The sequence below is a fragment of the Schistocerca cancellata genome, chromosome 2, assembly GCF_023864275.1.
Source record: "Schistocerca cancellata isolate TAMUIC-IGC-003103 chromosome 2, iqSchCanc2.1, whole genome shotgun sequence".
NCBI lineage: Eukaryota > Metazoa > Arthropoda > Insecta > Orthoptera > Acrididae > Schistocerca > Schistocerca cancellata.
In genome coordinates, this window is record NC_064627.1 from 1094729408 (window position 1) to 1094753572 (window position 24165).

Consider the following 24165-nt stretch of genomic DNA (forward strand, 5'->3'; position numbering starts at 1 on the left):
ACATGGCTGCACTCCATACAAATACTTTCAGAAATTACTTCCTGACACTTAAATCTATGCTCGATATTAGCAAATTTTTCTTCTTCAGAAACGCTTTCCTTGCCATTGCCAGTCTACATTTTATATCCTCTCTACTTCGACCATCATCAGTTATTTTGCTTCCCAAATAGCTAAACTCCTTTACTACTTAAGTGTCTCATTTTCTAATCTAATTCCCTCAGCATCACCCAACTTAATTCAACTACATTCCATTATCGTTGTTTTGCTTTTGTTGATGTTCATCTTATACCCTCCTATCAAGACCTTGTCCATTCCGTTCAACTGCTCTTCCAAGTCCTTTGCTGTCTCTGACAGAATTACAATGTCATTGGCGAACCTCAAAGTTTTTATTTCTTCTCCATGGATTTTAATACCTACTCCAAACTTTTCTTTTTTTTTCCTTTATTGCTTGCTCAATATACAGATTGAATAACATCGGGGATAGGCTACAACCCTGTCTCCATCCCTTCCCAACCACTGCTTCCATTTCATACCCTTTGACTCTTATAACTGCCATCTGCTTTCTGTACAAATTGTAAATAGCCTTTCGCTCCCTGTATTTTACCCCTGCCACCTTCAGAATTTGAAAGAGAGTATTCCAATCAACATTGTCAAAAGCTTTCTCCAAGTCTACAAATGCTAGAAATGTAGGTTTGCCATTCCTTAACCTTTCTTCTAAGATAAGTCGTAGGGTCAGTATTGCCTCACATGTTCCAACATTTCTATGGAATCCAAACTGATCTTCCCCGAGGTCGGCTTCTATCAGTTTTTCCATTCGTCTGTAAAGAATTCGCGTTAGTATTTTGCAGCTGTGACTTATTGAACTGATTGTTCAGTAATTTTCACATCTGTCAACACCTGCTTTCTTTGGGATTGGAATTATTATATTCTTCTTGAAGTCTGAGGGTATTTCACCTGTCTCGTTCATCTTGCTCACCAGATGGTAGAGTTTTGTCAGGACTGGCTCTCCCAAGGTTGTCAGTAGGTCTAATGGAATGTTGTCTACTCTGGGGGCCTTGTTTCGAGTCAGGTCTTTCAGTGCTCTGTCAAACTCTTTACGCAGTATCATATCACCCATTTCATCTTCATCTACCTCCTCTTCCATTTCCATAATATTGTCCTCAAGTACGTTGCCCTTGTATAGACCCTCTATATACTCCTTCCACCTTTCTGCTTTCCATTCTTTGCTTAGAACTGGGTTTCCATCAAAGCTCTTGATATTCATGCAAGTGGTTCTCCTTTCTCCAAAGGTCTCTTTAATTTTCCTGTAAGCAGTATCTATCTTACCCCTAGTGAGATAAGCCTCTACATCCTTACATTTGTCGTCTAGCCATCGCTGCTTAGCCATTTTGCACTTCCTGTTGATCTCATTTTTGAGATGTTTGTATTCCTTTTTGCCTGTTTCATTTACTACATTTTTATATTTTCTCCTTTCATCAGTTAAATTCAATATTTCTTCTGTTACCCAAGGGTATCTACAAGTCCTCGTCTTTTTACCTATTTGATCCTCTGCTGCCTTCACTATTTCATCCCTCAAAGCTACCCATTCTTCTTCTACTGTATTTCTTTCCCCCAGTCCTGTCAATTGTTCCCTTATGCTCTCCCTGAAATGCTGTACAATATCTGGTTCTTTCAGTTTATCCAGTGCCATCTCCTTAAATTCCCACGTTTTTGCAGTTTCTTCAGTTTTAATCTACAGTTCATAACCAATAGATTGTGGTCAGAGTCCACATCTGCCCCTGGAAATGTCTTACAATTTAAAACCTGGTTCCTAAATCTCTGTCTTACCATTATATAATCTATCTGATACCTTTTAGTATCTCCAGGGTTCTTCCATGCATACAACCTTCTTTCATGATTCTTGAACCAAGTGTTGGCTATGATTAAGTTATGCTCTGCGCAAAATTCTACCAGGCGGCTTCCTCTTTCGTTTCTTAGCCCCAATCCATATTCACCTACTATGTTTCCTTCTCTCCCTTTTCCTACTGACGAATTCCAGTCACCCATGACTATTAAATTTTCGTCTCCCTTCACTACATGAATAATTTCTTTTATCTCATCATACATTTCATCAATTTCTTCATCATCTGCAGAGCTAGTTGGCATATAAACTTGTACTACTGTAGTAGGCGTGGGCTTCATGTCTATCTTGGCCACAATAATGTGTTCACTATGCTGTTTGTAGTAGCTTACCCGCATTCCTATTTTTATTCATTATTAAACCTACACATGCATTACCTCTATTTGATTTTGTATTTATAACCCTGTATTCACCTGACCAAAAGTCTTGTTCCTCCTGCCACTGAACTTCACTAATTCCCACTATATCTAACTTTAACCTATCCATTTCCCTTTTTAAATTTTCTAATCTACCTGCCCGAGTAAGGGATCTGACATTCCACGCTCCGATCTGTAGAACGCCAGTTTTCTTTCTCCTGATAATGACGTCCTCTTGAGTAGTCCCTGCCCGGAGATCTGAATGGGGGACTATTTTACCTCCGGAATATTTTACCCAAGAAGATGCCATCATCATTTAATCATACAGTAAAGCTGCATGCCCTCGGGAAAAATTATGGCTGTAGTTTCCCTTTGCTTTCAGCTGTTCACAGTACCAAAACAGCAAGGCCATTTTGGTTAGTGATACAAGGCCAGATCAGTTAATCATCCAGACTGTTGCCCCTGCAACTACTGAAAAGGCTGCTGCCCCTCTTCAGGAACCATATGTTTGTCTGGCCTCTCAACAGGTACCCCTCTGTTGTGGTTGCACCTATGGTATGGCTATCTGTATCGTTGAGGCATGCAAGCCTCCCCACAAACGGCAAGGTCCATGGTTCATGGGGAGGTCTAAGTATATGGGGGTTTGATTTCTGACCTACTATCCTATTCCCAATCAATGGATAATGTCCTATATTACCAGAAGAAAGCAGGAAGTTGCACTTAGTAATCCAGTCAATGTAGTCCAGTGACATTATTCTGACTGAAGAGAAATCATCTATGGTGTTTCCCAAGGGTCGGTCTTAAGACTGCTATTGTTACTCATATATGTAAATGATCAGCTGTCTAATACACAAGAAGCAGAATTAGCTCTTTTTGCAAATGACACAAGTACTGTAATCAGTTCAAGTATATATACAGCAACAAAAGTTTCATGGACTGGTTTTCTTCAGATGATCTCCTACCAATTTTAAAAAGACATAACATATTCAGTTCTGCACATCAAGGGGTACTACACCAGTATTAAGTGTAACAGATGATGAGGAAATAATAAATACAGTGGAAACTTCAAAATTCTTAGGTGTCCAATTTGATGAGAATTTAGACTGGAAAAGCACATTTTGTAACTCCTAAAACAAATTAGTTCAGCCTTATTTGCACTTAGAACAACTGCAAATCTTGCAGAGAGACAAATCAGTAAGTTAACATATTTTGTATATTTTCATTCAATAATGTCTTAAAGAATAATATTCTGGGGTAATTCATCTTTAAGAGTCTTCATTGCATAAAAACGTGCTGTAATAATAATATGTGTAGGTTTGCGATACATTTGGGATTAGCCCAGACATTCCTGGTTTTTTAGTGTTGTCCTGGGTAATTTCCAGCATTGCAAAAATGTGCAAATTTTGAGAATTTTATGACTGGCAAGGAGTTTTTAAATTTTAGATCCATATGTTTGACATCACATTTTTAAACATTATTTTATGGCATGCCTCTCTCAGCCGACCTAGGAGCAAACAGATGGGGAGGCACGGCTACTGGTTCCACCACAACTTTCCACTTAGTGATTTGGCAACATGACAGGGTCAATGTGTCTGTTTTTGTGTGCGACATAACTCACCTACACCTTTTTTATTGTTTTATCTCTGTTCATTTTTTTTTGTTTTATCATGTAGCACTGGACAAAAGAAACTGTCTGTTTAATTTTTGAAATTGTGTAAAGACAGTAACAATGAACATGTTTATTGCACACTATGTACTGAAGACTTTTCTGTTTATATAAAGGAAAGAGCGATATTGAAGACCTGTGAAAACAGCTTAACATAGGAGTGTTATTAGTGCTATTGCTTCACCCAAGGTAAGAGATTTTTTTAAAGCAAAGGACAGGAACAACCATGATTTGGAGAGTGCTGCCAAAAATGCTGCATTTTTGTACTACACTGCTAGACACGAGCTCAGTTTCAAAACACCAGACTGCACACCTCGAATTGTTAAAAAGTTATAGACCCAAAATTTTCATCTGTTAGAAGTGAAACTGAGGTAATTATTGTTATGTCTGTCAACTGAATAAATAAAGTTTAATGTTTTGGTGAACTGTCAAGACTTTGAAGCAATTTCAAAAATATCCTTGGCTGGATGTAAAAATTATGGGGATTTCATTATTTTTTATGATGCATATTCTGTAGATCCATTTTTGCTTGATAACACTTGGATGTGGAAATGAGTTAAAAACGTTTAATTCATTATTATGTTTGTATTGTTAAAGTCCACAAACAAGGTTAAGAACACAAATTTTTACTTCTTAAAGAAATAATGGTTTTTCTTACTTCCTATACTGTTATAGGTGCTATCACTATCTGTTCTAAAAAATCTGGGAAATATCTTTCAGTAGTTTTATAGCCTTTCCTAGGGAGTCATTGTGTCCTGTTTCCTCAGCAACACTTAAAAAGTGTTCAATAAATATTTTTGTCACAATCTGTTGATTTTTTACTTCACTATCTTCATTGTTCAGAAAGAACAATGTTTTGAGTCCTACTGCTCTCATTTTCATTTGCATGAAATCTTATTACCAGTGGTTACCCAGAGCTTTTTGGTGTTATGTTATATATCCTTTTTGGGAAGGTACTTTTAAATATCAATGCCACTTCAGTACTAAAAAGATTGTATTTGGAATTGGCGTTATCTAAATTATACAAAGGTCTTGAATCTATGTCTTGCAGATATGTTTTAGAAGTTTGTAGTTTCATTATTAATTATCTTAGCTATGTTCCAGTGGTGTCCACATCCACTCTCATAGATACTTGCACCATTAATAGTGAGTCTTTGTCCATCATGGTGAGAGAGACCATTTAGGACTTGCCTGGTAGCTGTATCACCTATTTTGGTCTGGCTTATAAATATACGGAGTGTACATACAGTCCGGGGACACTTTCAATTATTTATTGCACAAAGACTAAACAGATGTCATACATATTGTATTTTGATGAGAAACACTGAAAGTATTTTTCTTTTTTACAAACACTCGATATGCAAACCATGAGTGGCCCGCGAGACATCAATATGGTAATCAAATTCTTGCCACATTCACTTCACTCACAGTTGGATGTCCGCTTCTCTTTGCTGGGCACAAGCAACCTGTTGTAACGAATGTGTTGTGACAATGGTAAATCACCTTCATTGTTGGTGGTTTCTTATGATACTTGTTCTAAACATCCATTGAACAGCTGTAGCACACTTGTTTTTGTCAAACACCAACACACAGAAAGCTCGCTCCGCACCTGAAATCGCCATGTTTGTAACTAGCGCTTGACTACTGGCAAATTACCAAACTATGCTGTGATGGTATACATGAAAAAAAAACTTTAAGGGTTTCTCTTCAAAATAACATCTGTATGATATCTGTACAATGTTTGGTTCTTGTGCAATAAATAATTAAAATTGTTCCTGAATTTATGTACACCCTGTATTATCAATTAGTGTGCTTGTAAATGAAGTTATTCTAGTAGGGATACGTGTCCTGGGCTGGTCTCACAAAATTTGGGAAACCTAAATATGTGATGCTCACCCATGATCATCTTGTAGACATGTATTTAAGGATTTGGGCATTCTGACTACTGCATCACGGTATATTTATTCCCTCCTGAACTTTGTTGTGATAATCCACTCTAGTTCAAAAAGAACAATTATGTACATAATTAAAATACCAGAAGGAAGTTGACATTCACTACTCCACATTAAGGTTGTCTATAGGACAGAAAGGAGTGCACAGTGCTGCAGTGAAGTTGTTTCTTAACTTACCCAGTGATATAAAATGTATGACGGACAGGAAAGTAAAATTTGGAAATGAACTGAAAAATTTTTTCCTTGAGAACTCCTTCTATTCTGTAGCGGAATTTCTATTGTTGTAATGATTGGAGAGTAGGAATTACTAACTTACATCTATATACTAATAGTAATAATAATAATAATGTAGTAATAATAATACTGAAGCAAAAATAGGATAGTACACTATGAAACTTCACTTAAAAACTTGGCACATGAGCTGAACAAAATTCAAAAGGATCTCAACAATGTAAACATAAGACCAACCAACATTTTAGACAGAGAGAAATTCAGATGCAAAGTAGACAAACGAGAAGTTACATCAGAGCAACCGAACAAAAACAGTCCAGACCAAAGATGTTAGAAGAATGTAAACAAGCCTTCTCAGAAATAATGAAGGCCTATTGGAACAACAAGAAGAACCTAAAAAGAAGCTGACTGAGTCATTTGCTTAATATCTTCCATTTATTGGTAGAATTCACTAATAATAATATTCAAATGAAAACAAAAAGTCTTATTAATGTCCAGCATGTAGCCATATTTACAAATTAATTTGTGATTTGAGTGTAAAATGACTATTTTCACATCATTACAATTAATCATGCAAATGACCCATGAAACATGAAATTAACTAACTGTTTTCTTCCAATCAAGTAAGTGTTGAGTTACCAGTAGGTGATAAACAGCAGCTGTTTAATATAACTGAGGAAGTAGAAATAGCATTTTTCTTTCTAATTTACTTGATTCAATGTAGCATATGCCCCATAATAGTATTTAGCATAATAATAGTGATTTATGTGTTTTACAATGTACAGATTAACTTTTTGACTTACATTAACGTATAATTTTACCTATTCCAAATCCCTAAATGTTCTCCTTCTTGTTGGGATGCACAGAATATGAAGGATAAATGGTCTACAGCAGTCAATCTAGCTAAAATGTCAAAATGTGCTTCCATCTTAACCAAATTTTTTAATGGTATATAATTACTATTTCTCTGGGATTAAAAATAGTTTCTTCAGTAACATTGATATGTACTTTCTGAGATATATGAGCATCAAAACAAGGAAGGTGTTTGTTATGAAAGAAACTGATTGTTTGCAAAATCTGTCTGGGGGCATGCAAACACATGTGCCAACAAGTTCATATTTATTATCTGATAAGATAGTCTCTCTCTCTCTCTCTCTCTCTCTCTCTCTCTCTCTCCCCGCATGTGCCATCTCCCCTTCCCCTCCCCTTCATCTCATTCTTTCCTGTCAACAATGTTTGTCTTTTACATTTTGTTTTTCTTCAGAAAGATGTTTGTCATTTTGTGCTTTTGTAAACAGAGGTTCCTATATAAAGTATTACCAACAGCATTTAGAGCCACTTCAGTTAACAGGTGCTTGCAGAAAGGGTACAATGGCCAGATCAGACAAAGTTAACGTTGTTGTTATTGGAGCAGGACTAAGTGGTAAGGAATTATTAACAAATCTTTTCAAAAATCCATTGTTTCAGGAGTTTACCAGAACAACCACAAAATAAAGAGGATACATGAATGTTTATTTTAATTTCCTGGTTTGACATCTCAAATCTCTACAACTCAGAAGTCACATATTCAGAATTTTTTCTGGTGTTATTTTGCTAAGTTTTATTCCTATAGAGTTTGCTTTAAAATGATTTATAAAAAGAAAATATTCATTACAGGACTGGCTGCAGCACTTGAACTACATAAACGAGGAATTGAGGTGACAGTTCTGGAAGCTTTAGATAGAGTCGGTGGCCGAACATTCACGCTCACCCCTTCTACAGAACATGAAGGGAGTGACAAAGACTATGGGTGGGCTGATCTCGGAGCATCATTTGTTGGCCCAACACAAACACATATCATGAAACTGATCAAAGAACTTGGATGTGAGCTAATACCATGTCTTGATGCATTAGACAGAGTGCATTATAGCAAGGTTAGTGTTAAGGATCAACAGTGTTTGTTGATTGTGGTGATCGCATTCATATTTTGTCCCACAGAGATAGAAATGGAATTAATTGTAATTGGAAGCATTGTGTTTCCTGAAAATGTAATGTCAGTGCTGTAAATGTGGACAGAACCTTGTGGCTGTTACTAGACAGGAAGTGAGAGACAGGATTACAAGAAGTGTTCATATTATTCAGGAAACGAGATGAAGATCTTCTGAGTTCAGTGTGGCAACTGACTTCTTCATCAGATTTTGCTGTCTTCTCCTTTTTTCTGCATTACTTGTTGACACTTTCAAACCTGTGTTGTCGTAAAATCTGAAATTATTATCTGAAGATTCTTACACTGTTAGCAGATCTACCCATATCCATAAATTTTTAGCAAAACATCCGCTTTTTTACTTTCATTGAACTGAAGTATGTGTCATTTGTGCAGCACGCAAAATGCCCCTAGAAATAGGTAACTGAAAGACTGTAATATAGCATGTTTCTTTCTTTTTTAAAATGGTTTTCATAGATAGTCTAAAAGGGAACATAATGAAAGAAATATGTTTGAGTGAATAAACTAGCTTGGTATTTAAATTATTGGCTTATAATACAAAAATATAAGTTCAAATTATATACTTATGTGAACTGGGTTATAGTGGATGTTGAATAAAAATATATATGTGGCTTAGGATCCCAATGGGAGAAGCAGAATTTAAAAAAAGTTAAAACAGTAAATGGAGAAAAACTTAGAATATGTTCCTTATGGAAACATCCTTGTATGCCATGAGATGAATGTTTGAAGTTATAGGGAAAGTAATTAACTCATAACATGACCATGATTTGACCTTGTCTTTTCTGTACTATAAGCCAATAATTTTAATATCATGCTACTTTAGTAATTCAGATATATTTCTTTTATTATGTTCTCTTTTTTAGTCTGAAGACTGGTTTGATGCAGCTCTTGTGCAAGACTCTTCATCTCTGAATAGGTACCACAACCTACAACCTCTTGAACCTGCTTACTGTCGACCCATAGAATGCCAGTTTTGTTTGCCCTGAAGGTAACATCCTCCTGAGTAGTCCCTGCCGGAGATCCAAATGGAACCTCCAAAATACTTAACCAAGAGGTTGCCATCATCATTAATCCACACAGTAGATCTGTTTGCCACCATGGGAAAAATATTGAGGCCATAGTTATCCCTTGCTTATCTGTTAAACTCTGTCTCTAATGACTTCATTATCAACAGGCTGTTAAACTCTAATCTTCCTTTCTGATATGAACTGGGTTACAAGTGGTGTGGAACGTGGAAATGTTTAAATAATAGTGAGTTAAAAGATATGTTTAAGCAAAATATCTTCTTTCAAAGAAGAATATAAGCATTGTAATGAATTTATTTTAGTGAGTTATTGCGAAATTGTTTTGTAGTACCCAGTTATCCCTACTACATTTTCACAGACTTTATAAGCTTACATGCCTTTCAGTGTGGCTCAGAATATGTTATTTGACAGTTCCATCAATGTGAGAAACAGAGGCACTTGAATAAGTTATTGAAAAAACCAGCTCAGCTTTGGGAACTTGCAGCCTTCATCAGAGCACACAAAAATGATAAACACAACTACACACTACCAATGCTAAGTCAGGCTGCCGTATCAAGAGGGTGTAGCTGTGTGTGTGTGTGTGTGTGTGTGTGTGTGTGTGTGTGAGAGAGAGAGAGAGAGAGAGAGAGAGAGAGAGAGAGAGAGAGAGAGCGCATGTGTGCACTCATGCATGTGTGTGGTACACTTTGATGAAGAAAAGGCATTCTCCTGCCCAATATTTAGATTACATGCCTATCTGCTACTTTGCACTTCCTCTCTATTGAGAATTTCTCGAGATTTTTACAGGTACTAGCAGACTGAATCTTTAATTAATCTAAAGTACATGCTCAGATGGTGCAGTCATAGTGTGTTCCTTGCAAAAGACCCACCTAGAAGGTACATTTCAATGTACATCTTTTTGTAGAGTGAATTCCTCATTCTGCTTGGTAGTTGTTACTCACCTATATTTTCTCAGAATTTCTATGAACTTCATTCTTTGTATGTCACTGTCTCGGAGAAACTTACCAACAAGTTCTATAGCTGGCACAGGCAGAGAAAATCTCAAACATGAACACACGTATTAGTGAACTCGTAAATGCATACCGCCTGCAGACCTTAACTTGGTGTAATCATCAAAAGATGTGTTGAAGTTTATAATAAAAATCAAAGGCATATCCATAAATTGTTTTATGGACTACATAACGATATATAAACTGTTTTACAATTTGATGCCCTTTCCAGTTATGTGGTTCCACTTTCTCATGTTTCTTAAGCTATTAATTGCTTCAAGATAAATAAAGATAAAGATCTGGAATTTCAGATGCATAATTTAAATTATAAACACACTGCCATGATATTACCTGAGCTATTTCATTGAACAATGATATGACAAAGTAAATTATTTAGTTCTCACTAGCTCAAAGAGCAAATTACCATATAGACTTTTGTTTCAGGGCCGGCACTGCCAATATAATGGACCATGGCCCACATTCTGGAAGAGTAATCCCTTGGCGGCATGGGATGTAGTTCGAATGGTGCGCCGTATGGACAAAATGTGTCGCCAAGTACCAACAGACAAACCTTGGAATGCTCCTCTTGCACAAGAGTGGGATGCAATAACTGTGCGTGAATACCTTCGCAAGCACTGCTGGACAAGGTCTATAATATTTTTAAATTATTAAACATTGTGATAAAAGCTTTGTTCCTGAATTAGCTAATTTTTCAAGTTATAACTGTATCCACTTATCATAAAATGCCACAATTTAGAATAAAATTCAAATATAGAAATCATACATTAATTATGCATGATGACGATAGTTGAGCTCTGTGGCCATGGATTAAATAGCCTGAATAATTACAGCTGCCAGCCAATTTTATATAACTTTATTTGTGCCGAGAAACATTTTGGGCAACTGTCAGCCACACAGTCAGTGCATCATTAAGGCTCAAAATATGTCAAAACAAGGAGCTACAAGTTACAAAATGAAAGACAGCTGCAATGTTGAAAATACAGTTGATAAAAAAAAAAGATAACATTGATGAAGATGTAAATGAACTATACTGACTGAAGGTGGATTAAAAGCCGAAACACACCCTGTCATAAATAAAGCTACATAAAAAGTTGCTGGTTTCTGTAATTCTTCAAACAATTAAAAATCTTAAATTAGTAGGTGTCTCCTGTCATTAGATATCAGAGCACTTTGCCACTATAGATTGCGAAACACTCGTTCTTGAACATTTCTGAAATGCATTATCTATCCTCTCCCATTTTTAAATTCATGATACGCATTTTTAATGAGAATTACATTGACTACCACTTCTTATAATCAAGACAACATTAGGGCACCATTACACAATTTTCTTTATGCTTTTGGCAGAAGAGAACATTTTCGTTCACCAATATACTAATGTTTACTGTCATGACATTGTATAATGTTGGAGTCTTTTTAACGCCACAGTTTCCAGTCAGTTTCTTTAGCTACATGTCTTTTCTGTAAGTTTCCATTACATGGGTCACAAACACTGAAACACATGATAAGGCTAATAACAAAAACATTCCTATGGGATTACCATGATGTAAGGAAGTCCTAGAGTAGCCAGAAACTTCCCAAATATCACAGCTTCAAATTATGTAGCATCAAAATTGCATCTACATTGCAATCATTGTGTATTAAAACTACTGCCATAAATGAAAGACATTGCTCAAAAAACATTTGCATTCAAGTTTTTGCATAGTACTGAAATGTTCAGTGGCTGGAGCAGATATTGTAGATGTCATCCTGATAAGAAATTTGCCAAAGTAATATCTGTAACTGCCTATTATTGTCAATATTGTTTACTGTAATGTTTAGAGTCCTGCTAGCATTGAAGACATTCTAAGCAAATTCACTGTCTGAAAAGACCAAATGTGGCTATAAATGGTTGCAGGAAAGTTCTTGTAGAATGTAACTACTTTTGGATTAAAGGAGACCACTCACCAAAAAGCAGAAGCTTTAAGTTGTTGATAGGCACATACATAAAGAAAGAAAACTTGCTAGATTTCAGAGTAATCCTTTTCCAAGGTAAAGTAAAAAATAAATAAAAAACACACACACACGCAGCTGCATTTCAGTAGGTAGACTAGGTTGTGGTGGGTGTTGTGTATTAAAGGTAAAAGGTATTAAAGGTGAAAGGTATGGGTAAAGGGAGAGAAAGGTGGGAAGTAGGGAGTGGCCTTTAGGGTTGAGCGGTTAGCAGTTCTGAGGGAGGCAGCCGGTTTGCTGGCTAGAAATCCAGGAGGGTTTGATAACAGGTACATGGGGTAGGCACATGATTCATGGCTGTCACAGCCAGTAGGGAGCGACACACCTTGAAGGTGGCATGCTGACATGAATTGCAAGGGGTGACAGGATGGACAAAGGGGAAGATCTTAGGTTGAGGGCACGGGGACATTGGGTTACTGGAGATCGCGGCCAGGACAATTACAGGTGCGAAGGATGTGTTGCAAGGATAATTCCCATCTGTTTAGTTCAGAGAAGCTGATGGTGGATGGGAGGATCCGAATGACCAGTGTTCTGAAACAGCCATTGAAATTGAGCATTTTTTGCTAAACCGCATGTTGTTCTTGGTAACAATTTGGTGGTGGCCATTCATCCTTGTGGACAGCTGGTTGGTCATCACATCAGCATAAAAAGTTGTACAGTGTCTGCAGCAGAGATGGTATATGACACGGCTGCTTTCATGTTTTTCTTACTGCTTCAGGACATTTTTGTAGTGAAGTACACACATCTTATGTATGCCCATAATTAAATATTTCAGTGACTCTCACTTGGCTCTTAATGTTTGGAAAGTGTATAGTAATGCTGTAATAACTGTTATAGTTTCTGTGGTGCTTGTAACAATATTTGTACCTAATAAAGATTTCTGAGTCAACAAATATGCACATACATTGCAATAGTAGGAGATAGGAAAAGAGGCTGTATCTTACAAATGTATATATTAAGACACAACGAGAGTTAATTGATAAAGTTACTTGTGTTGCAGAGATGCAGTTGAATTCCTTGAATCAATATGTCAGTTTAACAACACAGCTGATGCCCATGAGATCTCCTTGTTGTATTATTTGTGGTACATGCACCAAGGAAAGGGCATGGACAGCCTGTGGAGCATTAAAGATGGTGCTCAGGAGAACAGGATCCAGGGTGGCACTCAACAAATTAGCATTAAGCTAGCACAGAAGCTAGAAGGTATGCAGCACTCTCATAAGTCATTCTATAATTGAATTTTTTGTTAATCCTATGATTTCCTTTTTTACAGTAAAATGTTTTTGTGCACTACAGGTTGCATACACCTGAACTGCCCAGTTGTAAAAGTTGAGTACCATGGAAACACTGTCAAAGTACAGACCTTACAGGGCAAGGAATTTGTCGGTTCCTATGTGATACTTGCCACACCACCATCAGTGCAGGTACATTTGACATTTAATATGATTATTAATCACATTAAGATATGTTCTGGCTGTAAAAACAATATCACCCCCACTATGAAGATAGTAACACAAACTGGTTAATGAAAACTTGTTGTAAATTATAGATGAAGATTCACTTTGATCCACCACTGCCACCATTAAGAAATGGGCTATTGCAGAGGATTCCAATGGGACTGGTGATGAAGTGTTTAGTTTTCTATCAAAAACAGTTCTGGATTAACCAAGGTATGAAAAGAATTTTATAAAATATGAGTTTTTCTGTATTAATAATGAAAATGGACCCATGTTACATTAAAGTCAAATGACTGAAGTCATTGTCTTGTATGAACAAATCAATGAATCACAGTATTTCAGAAAGGCCTTTGATTTTTGTAGGTTACAGTGGCTTTGTAACTTGTGGTGATGGCATTGAAATAGTAAGCCATGTCCTGGAAGATATTAAACCTGGAGTTACACTGTGTGGCCTTATTTGCTTCGTATATGGTGACCAAGCCATAAAACTGTCTAAAATGAGTTTAGAAGGAAGGAAGACTGCCGTCTGTATGTCTTTGGCAAAGTTTTACAAATCTGAGGAAGCTCTGATAGTAAGTTTTTACTTAGTTATTTTGTAACAGTTAACAACAATATCATTTAAAGTTACCTCATCTGAAACTGACACTAAGCCCCTGTTATTAACATATCTGACACTAGGCCCCTGTTATTCACATATCTGACACTGCTGGTTCAGTTTGTGTATGCTCATGAATAGAAGTTTATACATGGTGCCTTTTCACAGCTTCTGTGAAGTTCATTTAGAATGGATGCCCCCCACAATCTTTCATGTTTCCAGTATCTACCTTTCTCTCATTAGCAGTATTTGTAATGGGTATGCACACAGGCTTTTGGCCTTTGTTGAACCCATAACATGGTTTCTATTTTGTAGCATGTTATATGGTGTTTTACAAATATATGGATTTGCAGTAAGAGAGACTTTTATTCTTTAATGGCACCAGGAGACAATCACTTTGGCAACACCCAGTTTAATTACAGTCTAAATGATGAGAAACGAAATCTGCAAAACCTCAGAAAGACACCTAACAAAGTTGAAACTTCCCAGCAGATTAAAACTGTTTTTCGGACTGAGACTTGAACTCAGGGCCTTTGCCTTTCACATTGATCTACCAACTGAGCTACATAATTAATTCCACCACTACATCATCTCCTACCTCTCAAACTTTACAGAAGCTCTCCTGCGAAACTTGTGGGACTAGCACTCCTGGAAGAAAGGAACTGCAGAGACATGGCTTAGCCACAGCCAGGGGGTTGTTTCCAGAATGAAATTTTCACTCTGCAGCAGAGTGTATGCTGATACATAACTTCCTGGCAGATTACAGCTGTGTCAGACTGGATCCGAATGTGAGATCTTTGTGTTTCAAGGGCACTTGGCAAATCTCGGTCTGGCACACAGTGTTAATCTGCTAAGAAGTTTCATATCAGCGCACACTCTGCTGCAAAGTGAAAATTTCATACTGAATCTATGAAAGTTGTTGAAATATTATTTAAAGAAAATAACAACTCAACTGCAAACCCCAAAAATTTGTAAACTGTCCCTTTGCCTGAAAGATCACATACTACAAGTTGTCCATTACAGACAGTAAGTTCATATTTTAATATCACATGTGTCTTGATAAAAGAAGTCATTATGTTGGTGTTTCTGCTTCTTAGTCAATCCCTTCAATTGAAACAGCTGTATTCTCTTTCTGCATGTAAAAACAATTCTGCCATGGCTACAAAAATAAACATAACAGACGATGAAAATGGAAAACTTACAGTTCTATTGCAAGACTGTATTTTTCTTTTAAAATTGTACAGAGAAGAGATATGTTGCCTAATAATAATAGCTCCATGCTGAATGTTAATTCACTAATTTGGTCATGGGGAGACTGTACAGTTTTGTTTTTTAACTAGAAGCTCTATGGTGCTTATTAGGATTTTCCTTTTCAAGAATATTTTTGTTGATACCAGTTATGTAAGTAACAGCTTCATATAAAATGTTAGTAGATACTAAGACAATTATATTACTTGGATATTATTTTCTTGTGTTATTAAAAAGTGAGCATATTTTGTGCAATAGTTTACCTAGTACAGTATTTTGCAGCAGCACATACATATGAATACACTGCAACAAAAAGTGACTTTTTTATTTGCATGTTTCAGCCTGCACATTATGTAGATAAAATGTGGAGTGAGGAACAGTACATTGGAGGCTGCTACACTTGCTACTTTCCACCTGGTTCACTGACCCGCTATGGCCCTGCACTTAGAGAACCAATTGGTTCCCGCATTTTTCTTGCTGGGACAGAAACAGCCCTTGAATGGACTGGTTACATGAGTGGAGCAGTGGAAGCCGGAGAGCGTGCTGCTTCGCAGGTTAGCCATAAGTTAATTCCTCTTCACCCTTTACTTGTGATGATGTTACAAACTTTTATGGGTAATATGTTAACAAAAATAATCACTTTCTGAAAATGTGATATAAGTGGATAGACAAAAAAAAATCTACTCTTCAAGCAATGGCTGGAGGAAACCCATGAAAGTTAATGAAATGTTTAGTAATAATAGGAGAAGGGTAATTGTATCAACCTGATGTAAGGGGTCCTGGTCTGGAAACAACCAACTCAGAAGTTATAAGTGAAAATCTGAGTCAGTCAGTCTATTCTATTGCAAGCTCTTTGCTTCCCATATCTGGGGAGGATATAGTATGGACCAAAACAAGGAAAAAAAGTGTGCAATAGACATGGCTCTAAAGTGCCTCCCTTAAGAGCTTTGAGCACTTGTTCATCTTTTCAACTGTGAAAGCACTTCTTTTACTGAACAAATGCCCATCCCTCTTAAGCTATGTACTTTAGATCCCATGTTTACTGCACACTTTTTTTTCTAGTTTTGGTCCATACTATATCCTCCACAGATATGGAAAGTAAATAGCTTGCAATAGAAGAGATTGACTGTCAGATTTTCACTTATACCTTTTGAGTTGGTTGTTTCCAGACCAGGAGCCCTTACATCAAGTTGATATATTTACTGTTTTCTATCATCCCATAAAGTTTGTAATACCATGATGGATTCACCCTGTATTCAGCAGAAATGAAGTTTTCTTAGAAAAAAGTGTTGTCTTACCTGTATGAGATTGGATGAAAAGGGAGAGGGGGACAGGCTGTGATGAGTGTTACATATCCTTAAACAGTGACTAAGATGTGAGCATGTTAAATAAACAGTATACAAAATTTTCCACAGTTCAAATAATTGGTATCTGTAATTGGTATGCTTGAAGAGATTTCCAAACAAAATGTCTCCACTTTTCAGACACTGATTATTCAATTATAAAATAGTCTGAAAATTTTCCTCATCTTTTCTGGCTCTCAACTATCTTAGTGTGTCCATATCTTTCAGTGGCTATTGAAATGAAAATCAGTGGCCCAGTAAATTAGGCTGATAATACATTATGAAGGAATATATCTATAGGATATAATTTAAATTCACAATTAAATTAGATGAAAATGGTTATATAATATTTGACTATCTGATGAACTGCTATTGAAGATAAGTAAATGGTATTTAGCGCAGGGAATGTTCTTTATTGTTATCTTTTATACCTTTTGGATATTGCAGTTGATTTTTATAATAATCAGTGCTGTTTATTTGGAAATATTGTAGTATTTAGTAACTTTTTCATATACAAGCCATGACATACTGAGATGCTGCAAAAAATTGAGAAGACTACTTTGAAATGTGGCTTCCACTTTCAATAAAACTGTCATCTTTGACTACGATTGTTGTCCATTTAAAAAATACAATTTTGATACAGATCCTAGCTGCTGAGGGACTCATATCCAGTAACAAAGTGCAACAGACAAAGGCTCCACAAAACACTGAAGTACAGGTGCCACGGTTCAGACTTAGTGATTTGTGGATCGATCAGCTCCAGCCCAGCCTTGGAAGATTTGCAGCTGTTGCTACTGCTACAGTTGCACTTGTGACCTCATTATTTGCATTCCAGACAGAAGCTGTCATCTAAAAACAACTGCCTCTGAACCGAATTACTAGAAAATATACTAAAACAACACAGGAGTATTGAACGTCAGGAGTCACCAGGAAGATGGCTACTCATCTCATTAAAACACTCTCTAAGCAAAGATTCTATGTAACATCTTGCTGTGTAATGTGATCTTTGTACTAGTTAAATGACTTTAAATGCTCTCTGAGATTTTTCTCAGCTTATGAGTAAGCCTATTGTATTCTCTTCTGAAAAGAGATTTATGTCTACAAAGAATTTATTAATATTTTTGTATTTGTTTATATGAAAAATCTGATTAAAGAAACTGTTGTTTTAGTAATACGTTTATTGAAGTTTATTTACTTGTGTGCTGATCGAAACCCACCTTTCAACAAAACATCAATTTGTTACTTTTTCCAAAATGTGTTGCTTACATCTAACAGTTCAAAGAAAGCAGTAAAATACCTGTAGTTTCAAATTATTTGATGCATATGTGTGATTACCTCAAACGAACATTAAGTAACACTGAGCTTTAAATTAATGACTGGGAAGTCACACTTATATATTTCCTAGATAAGATGATGGATAGCCCCATACAAATTATGGCTTACAACCAAAATTTCATTACCTCACCATACAGTGTGTCTCAAGCTATTAGGAACACAATTATACAAATGACAGAGGATCATAAACTGAATATTTTGAGACATCAAATCAATACTTGAAAATTAATATTTCAGAGAGTGCACGGTCTTGAATTAGTAATATGTGTGAGGTAGGTGCTAGTAAGCTGCTTACGTTTCATGACAGACTACTGTGTGCCACACTGAATTCGACTGTGATATATTGCCTGTGATGTGTCCATGGTGCAAATTACATTCCCTGACTGATTCTCAAAGACAGGGCATTGATCAATACAGGGATTTACAGACATCTTTTGGTGTATGGTACAGTAGGATGTAGTGCCAGATAACTGAATAAATATACAGACAAAAGTTTTGTACCATTCAAATTGGAGGTCATTTTTTGCTGTGGATAGAAACTGGGTCATTCTAGTTGTGGAGAACTGATCTAGTTTTGATTGATTGATTGATTGATTTTTATTGTTGTAGACACCTCAGAGATCATCTGAGGCATTACAAAAGTCAATATTACATAGTATAAATGTTACACAAATAATTACAAAAACAAGAAAAATATTACACAATATAAATATTACACAAATAATTATGGTACCTTCACACAAAAACAAAACAGAGAAGCTTCTGGTACAAATTGATATTGCATAGTAAATTTAGCCAATTACAGACTTACTCATATATAGAAGCATATAAAAACTGATCACAAAGTGTAGTCATACCATATTCTTTGCCTCCCTTAAAAATTCATCAGTTTCATAAATGCTGAGTTCAAGAAGAAATTCTTTTACTTTTTTTTTGAATTGTTGAATTGGAAGATACCCGATATGTTGGGGTATGGCATTAAAAATTTTTATGGACTTGTATAAGAAGCACTTTTGTGTTCTTTTATAGTTACATCGGAAAGAAACTAGGCCCTGCTTATTTCTTGTGTTATAATTATGTCGCATGTCATACTGTTGATAACTTGGATAGTTTTCCTTAATATGCATTACACACTGTAGTATAAATATTGACGGCAGGTTCATAATCTGTAATTTTTTAAAGCTTGGCCTACAGTGGGCTCTGGGTGCCAAGCTACATATCAGTCTTATTGCCTTCTTTTGTAGTTTGAAGACATTAGCTGCCTTTGTTTGATGTCCCCACAGTATTGTACCATAGGAAATGTAACTGTGTATTAAAGCAAAATAAACCACTTTAAGTAATGGCACGTTTACACAAAGCAAATATTCCTTTGCTAATGCTGCTTCCCACTTTTTCTATATGGCTACCCCAGGATAATTTTGAATCAATTGAGATTCCAAGGAAATTAACAGCATTTGAGCTCTGCTCAAGTTCAGTGTTATTATTCGACGATACATACAGGTCTTGTATTTTTTTTCGGTTGACACAAAACAATTTTCAACTTTGACAGTGCACTGGTCTGCTTCATATTTCACATTCTGTGCTGTTTCTGCAGTTATACAGACTGCAAGATCATCTGCAAATAAGTAAGTCCTAGTTGACGGCCCAACTATGTTACATGGTAAGTCATTTATATAAATAATAAATAGAATTGGGCCAAGTACAGAACCTTGTGGGACACCCATGCCCACAGGTAAGTAATCTGATTCTGCACCATTAAAAACCACCACTTAGATAAGATTTTATCAATTCCAGAGCACTTCCTGTAAAGCCATAGAATTGCAGTTTGTTCTATAAGATTTCATGAGACACACTGTTTCTCAGTGAATAATGACTCACATTCCAGAACTTCACGAGATTGTTTTGGATGATGTGGGAACAGATTCATCAACAAGCACATATCAACATGGCTGTGAAACGTATATTTTGAAGAATACTGTGCATAAAGCACTGGTGTGGAGCAACAGTTTACATACTTGCCAATAGCAACCCATGCAAACAATGGAGTTAAATGATTTTAAACCTAGAGATCAGTACTCTCAATGGGTTATCCAGTGCAGTAGTGTGCAATGCCCAAATTCTTACAAATCTTAGTTGTGCTTCAACCATGTTTTCTAATGCTGCTTGTCTCAGATCACCAGCAATGATTCTTTATTGCTTTGTGGGCTCCAGTTCTACAAAATCAACTAACAAGACCTCATTTACCATCGCCTCATTTGGCGGAGGGCACATTATGTGGTGTTCATTAGAGATGTGCTGCTACAACTAGGCCTATTAGATTGCACCTCTTGTTCATGATATGATGTTGTTTCAATACAACAGTGCAACATTCCTTTGATATTAATGTCAGTTGCTTATGAACTTGAAGAAAATTTATTTGAATGATAATGAATAAAGGTGAAAAATGTTATTCATGAAAGATAAATAAAAATATTTATCAAACATTATTTATTTCCTCGAATAAAAACATTTATTCACCATTAGTCAATAAAAGGCTTTCTAATTAACATACAAATTTCAGATCAAAACAACTTTTGTTGCTTCTTTCCTGTGTTATTTATGTGTAGGGGCACCACGAGAAATAGGGTCACCAACCAGTGTTTCCACACGGAAGTGTGGAATATCTGTTGCTTGGACATGTAGTTCAATCACAGCATGTTACATGGTGTGTGCACTGTATTGTGTCATGATCTAATAAAAATATTATACTGCTAAGTCATGTGTAGTGTATTAACAGTACATTTCCCTAGCCTATTCCAAGGATATCTGCTGTATTAATAATGAATGGATGGGGAAGCATGAGCATGGTTCAAATGGCTCTGAGCATTATGGGACTTAACATCTGAGGTCATCAGTCCCCTAGAACTTAGAACTACTTAAACATAACGAACCTAAGGACATCACACACATCCATGCCCAAGGCAGGATTCGAACCTGTGACCGTAGCAGTCGCGCAGTTCTGGACTGAAGCGTTTAGAACAGTTCGGCCACCACAGCCGGCATATGCAAAGGTGCATCAGGTGTTGGTGCCAGGTGAATGGGAGCAGTTAAAATTCAAAGTGGTGAGAAAGACAGTGGAATTGGTTAATGAGAATGTGAGTCAAATATTTAATGATTTATTTAAAGGGGATAATGAGATTGATGATGGGGATGGGTACTTTGATGTATGTATGATAGGTAAAGAGATTGGGGTGGAAATTGAGGTTGGGTTAATGGAAAAAACTGATTTGAAAGTATTAAACACTGAAAAACTAGAGTTTCCATCGTATTGGCGAGAGTTTAAGTGGGTTACAGTGAGTTCCTCTGCGTCTAATGGCATGGGCTGTGTGGGAGGAGAGTGTGGAGCAAATCCTGGAATGCTGATGCAGGTGAAAACCGGGCGGCGGCAGCGTGTTGTAGAAGGCCATTGTGTAGCGGACAAAGATCCACGCGGAACGCGGAAGCCGGCGTGGTAGTTACTTTGTACTCAGTTCGACGGATTATTCGGGATCACCACTGAAGGAAATATCAAGTTGGTAAGGTAATGACCACGGTTCTGTCTTCTAGTCATCAATGCTTTTATTACACGACAAACGTACAGGTCGAAGACTAGGCGGGAACTGAGGTCCTGGAAGTATATAAAACCAAGATCAACTCGAAGACATAATACACATATGATGTGGATCGACGCCACAAGCTAAAAAGGAAGACATGTCCGGATTAATCCAGACGTTTGGTCACCCTAGTGGAAGTGGTTATGAAGCGTCAATCGTGCAAAAAATGCTCGAAAATTGTTAAAAGTGGCTTAGTTTGAGTTCAGTGTAATCAAAAATTTCATTTTAGATACTGAAACATCGATCCTTCAACGAGAGGTGACGATAACTATGCGACTGTGTGGAAGTGTGTTCCACAGTCTAACATAACATTCGCGACACTCACTGCTGTAAAAGCTGTTACCGTTTGACAGATGGAGCGACACTAGAGCTCCAAGCGGCGAGTAAAGTGAACGTTAGACGCTTCGTAAGCATAGTGTTTGTTTTGCATCCATATCCTACGTAATTTACGAAATATTTGAGTTATTTTCTTGCCTCCAAGGGCTTTTGTAGGATCAGAAGGCACATATGTTTCTAAAAATGATTCTAAAATAAGCGCAAGTATGGACAAAACAATTAATCGAGTGGCAAGCTACAACACATTGGTGAAGAAACACATCTGACGTTGGATAGAATTGCGACTTACCGTGTTGATTTCAAAACAATATAAACATACAGAGTCACACGTAAGACTGTGGTGTGTAGATTCTGCACGAAAAGGAGCGACGGTCATGGTCAAGAATGTGTACTAGTGAGGCTGCTAGGACGATCGACAGTATCAAAAAGGAAAACCTATCATTTATTTAAATTATTTGACTCTTGCAGGACGAAATTAAAAAACTGCAGGTGAAATACGAAATAAACAGATCAAGGCAAACCGGAATTGCTTGTAATCAATGCAAAAAAGTTTAATTTTCGATGTGGTAAAGTGGATCCGTCAGTGGCGGATGGCAAAAGACAGCAATGGATTGGAAATGTGGCGAGCATAAGTGTAAATTATCGCCAAATCGGATCTCTTTCTGGAAAGAAGAAACAGCAAGTCAGTGCCACAGATCGGCTGCAAAGAGGACCGGACCACTTACAGTTGGCAGTAAGGATAACAGACGTGTAAGGAACATTTTCACCAATAATACCCCTGACAGTGAAGTTAACAGCATCCATTCATCGCAGCAGAAGTGTGAATTACTTAATAAAGCACACAACAAGCAGGACATGCAAGTCTCATGTCTTCATCTGTGCTATCTAAGAACCCAGCTCAAGATTCAGACTATTTATTTATTTTATTTATTTATTTATCTCTTGTTCCGGTGATCCATGTTGTGACAGTATCACAGGATATGGAACGTGTCAATTTTACAAGCTTTTGGCCAGAATTTATGGTAATACATAAAACAAAACAAAAACAGTAAACAGTAACTTAGGTCCCACTACAAAAAAAAAATAATTTTAGATATAGATAGAGATTACAAAACAAAAAAACAGTGAACAGTAACTTAGGTCCCACTACAAAAATACGTTTTAGAGAGAGATAAAGATTACAAAATAATAAGTGTTACAAAGAAATAAATATTGCAAAATATATGTTTACAATAAAAATATTCGGTATTACAAATACAAATTTGGGCATACATTTGCAATTTACAATACAAGAGATGTTAAAGACTGTAGTTCAGGAACTCTTCTAATATATTAAATGATCCTTGCAATAGGAACTGCCTTAAGGTTTTTTTAAACAGCAGATCATCATCTATCAAACACTTAATTCTTGAAGGGAGGGCATTAAAAATCTTACAGCCACTGAAATGGACTCCTTTCTGCACCATACTTAGATTTGGCTGTTCATAGTGGATATCATGTTTCCTTCTAGTATTGTGACTGTGATATGCACTATTCAGCTTAAAGATGGATTTTTCTTTCCTTATGAAGCACATCAATGAGAATATATATTGCGCAGCGAATGTAGGTAAGTATTTCAAGCTTCTTAAAAAGATTCCTGCATGTGGCTCTAGGATGGACTCCACACATGATCCTTATGGCTCTTTTTTGTACACACAGTACTTTTTTAGCCAGTGGCTGATTTCCCCAAAATATAATTCCAAATGCCATAATTGCATGAAAGTAACCATAGTACGCTGACTTCATGGTTTCCATATTTCTATAAGAAGAAACAATGCGCAATGCATATGTTGCTGAACTTAGTCTTTTGCACAGATCCACCATTTTGCTATCAATATGCAAGCCTAGGTATTTTGAGGAATCTACCCTGTTTATTGTCTGCTCACCTACCTTTACAAATATTTCCTCATCTTTGGATGTTTTGTGGAACTGAATGTAGTTTGTTTTACAGTAATTTAAAATAAGACCATTAATGTTGAGCCAGTTCACCGTTTCATTTAAAACCTTATTTGCCATTACCTCAAGCTTATCTTCCGAATAATCAATAAGTAGTGTAGTGTCATC

General features: G+C 36.5%; 1 protein-coding gene across 1 annotated transcript; it reads left to right on the forward strand.

The window, feature by feature from the left end:
• The first annotated feature begins 7459 nt into the window (after window positions 1-7459).
• On the forward strand, window positions 7460-17765 carry LOC126149872 (amine oxidase [flavin-containing]-like). The gene is made up of 9 exons (XM_049915838.1): window positions 7460-7528; window positions 7762-8018; window positions 10548-10750; window positions 13117-13319; window positions 13413-13540; window positions 13666-13786; window positions 13937-14145; window positions 15758-15970; window positions 17403-17765. Exons 1-9 carry the CDS (start codon window positions 7477-7479, stop codon window positions 17610-17612), a joined length of 1596 nt encoding a protein of 531 aa, XP_049771795.1. The 5' UTR covers window positions 7460-7476; the 3' UTR covers window positions 17613-17765.
• The last annotated feature ends 6400 nt before the right edge of the window (window positions 17766-24165 follow it).

Coding starts and splice junctions, on each gene's coding strand:
- LOC126149872 (XM_049915838.1), top strand. CDS start 7,477: ATGGCCAGATCAGACAAAGTTAACGTTGTTGTTATTGGAGCAGGACTA. Junction 8,019..10,547: donor ACAGAGTGCATTATAGCAAG/GTTAGTGTTAAG, acceptor CTTTTGTTTCAG/GGCCGGCACTGCCAATATAA. Junction 14,146..15,757: donor AATCTGAGGAAGCTCTGATA/GTAAGTTTTTAC, acceptor TGCATGTTTCAG/CCTGCACATTATGTAGATAA.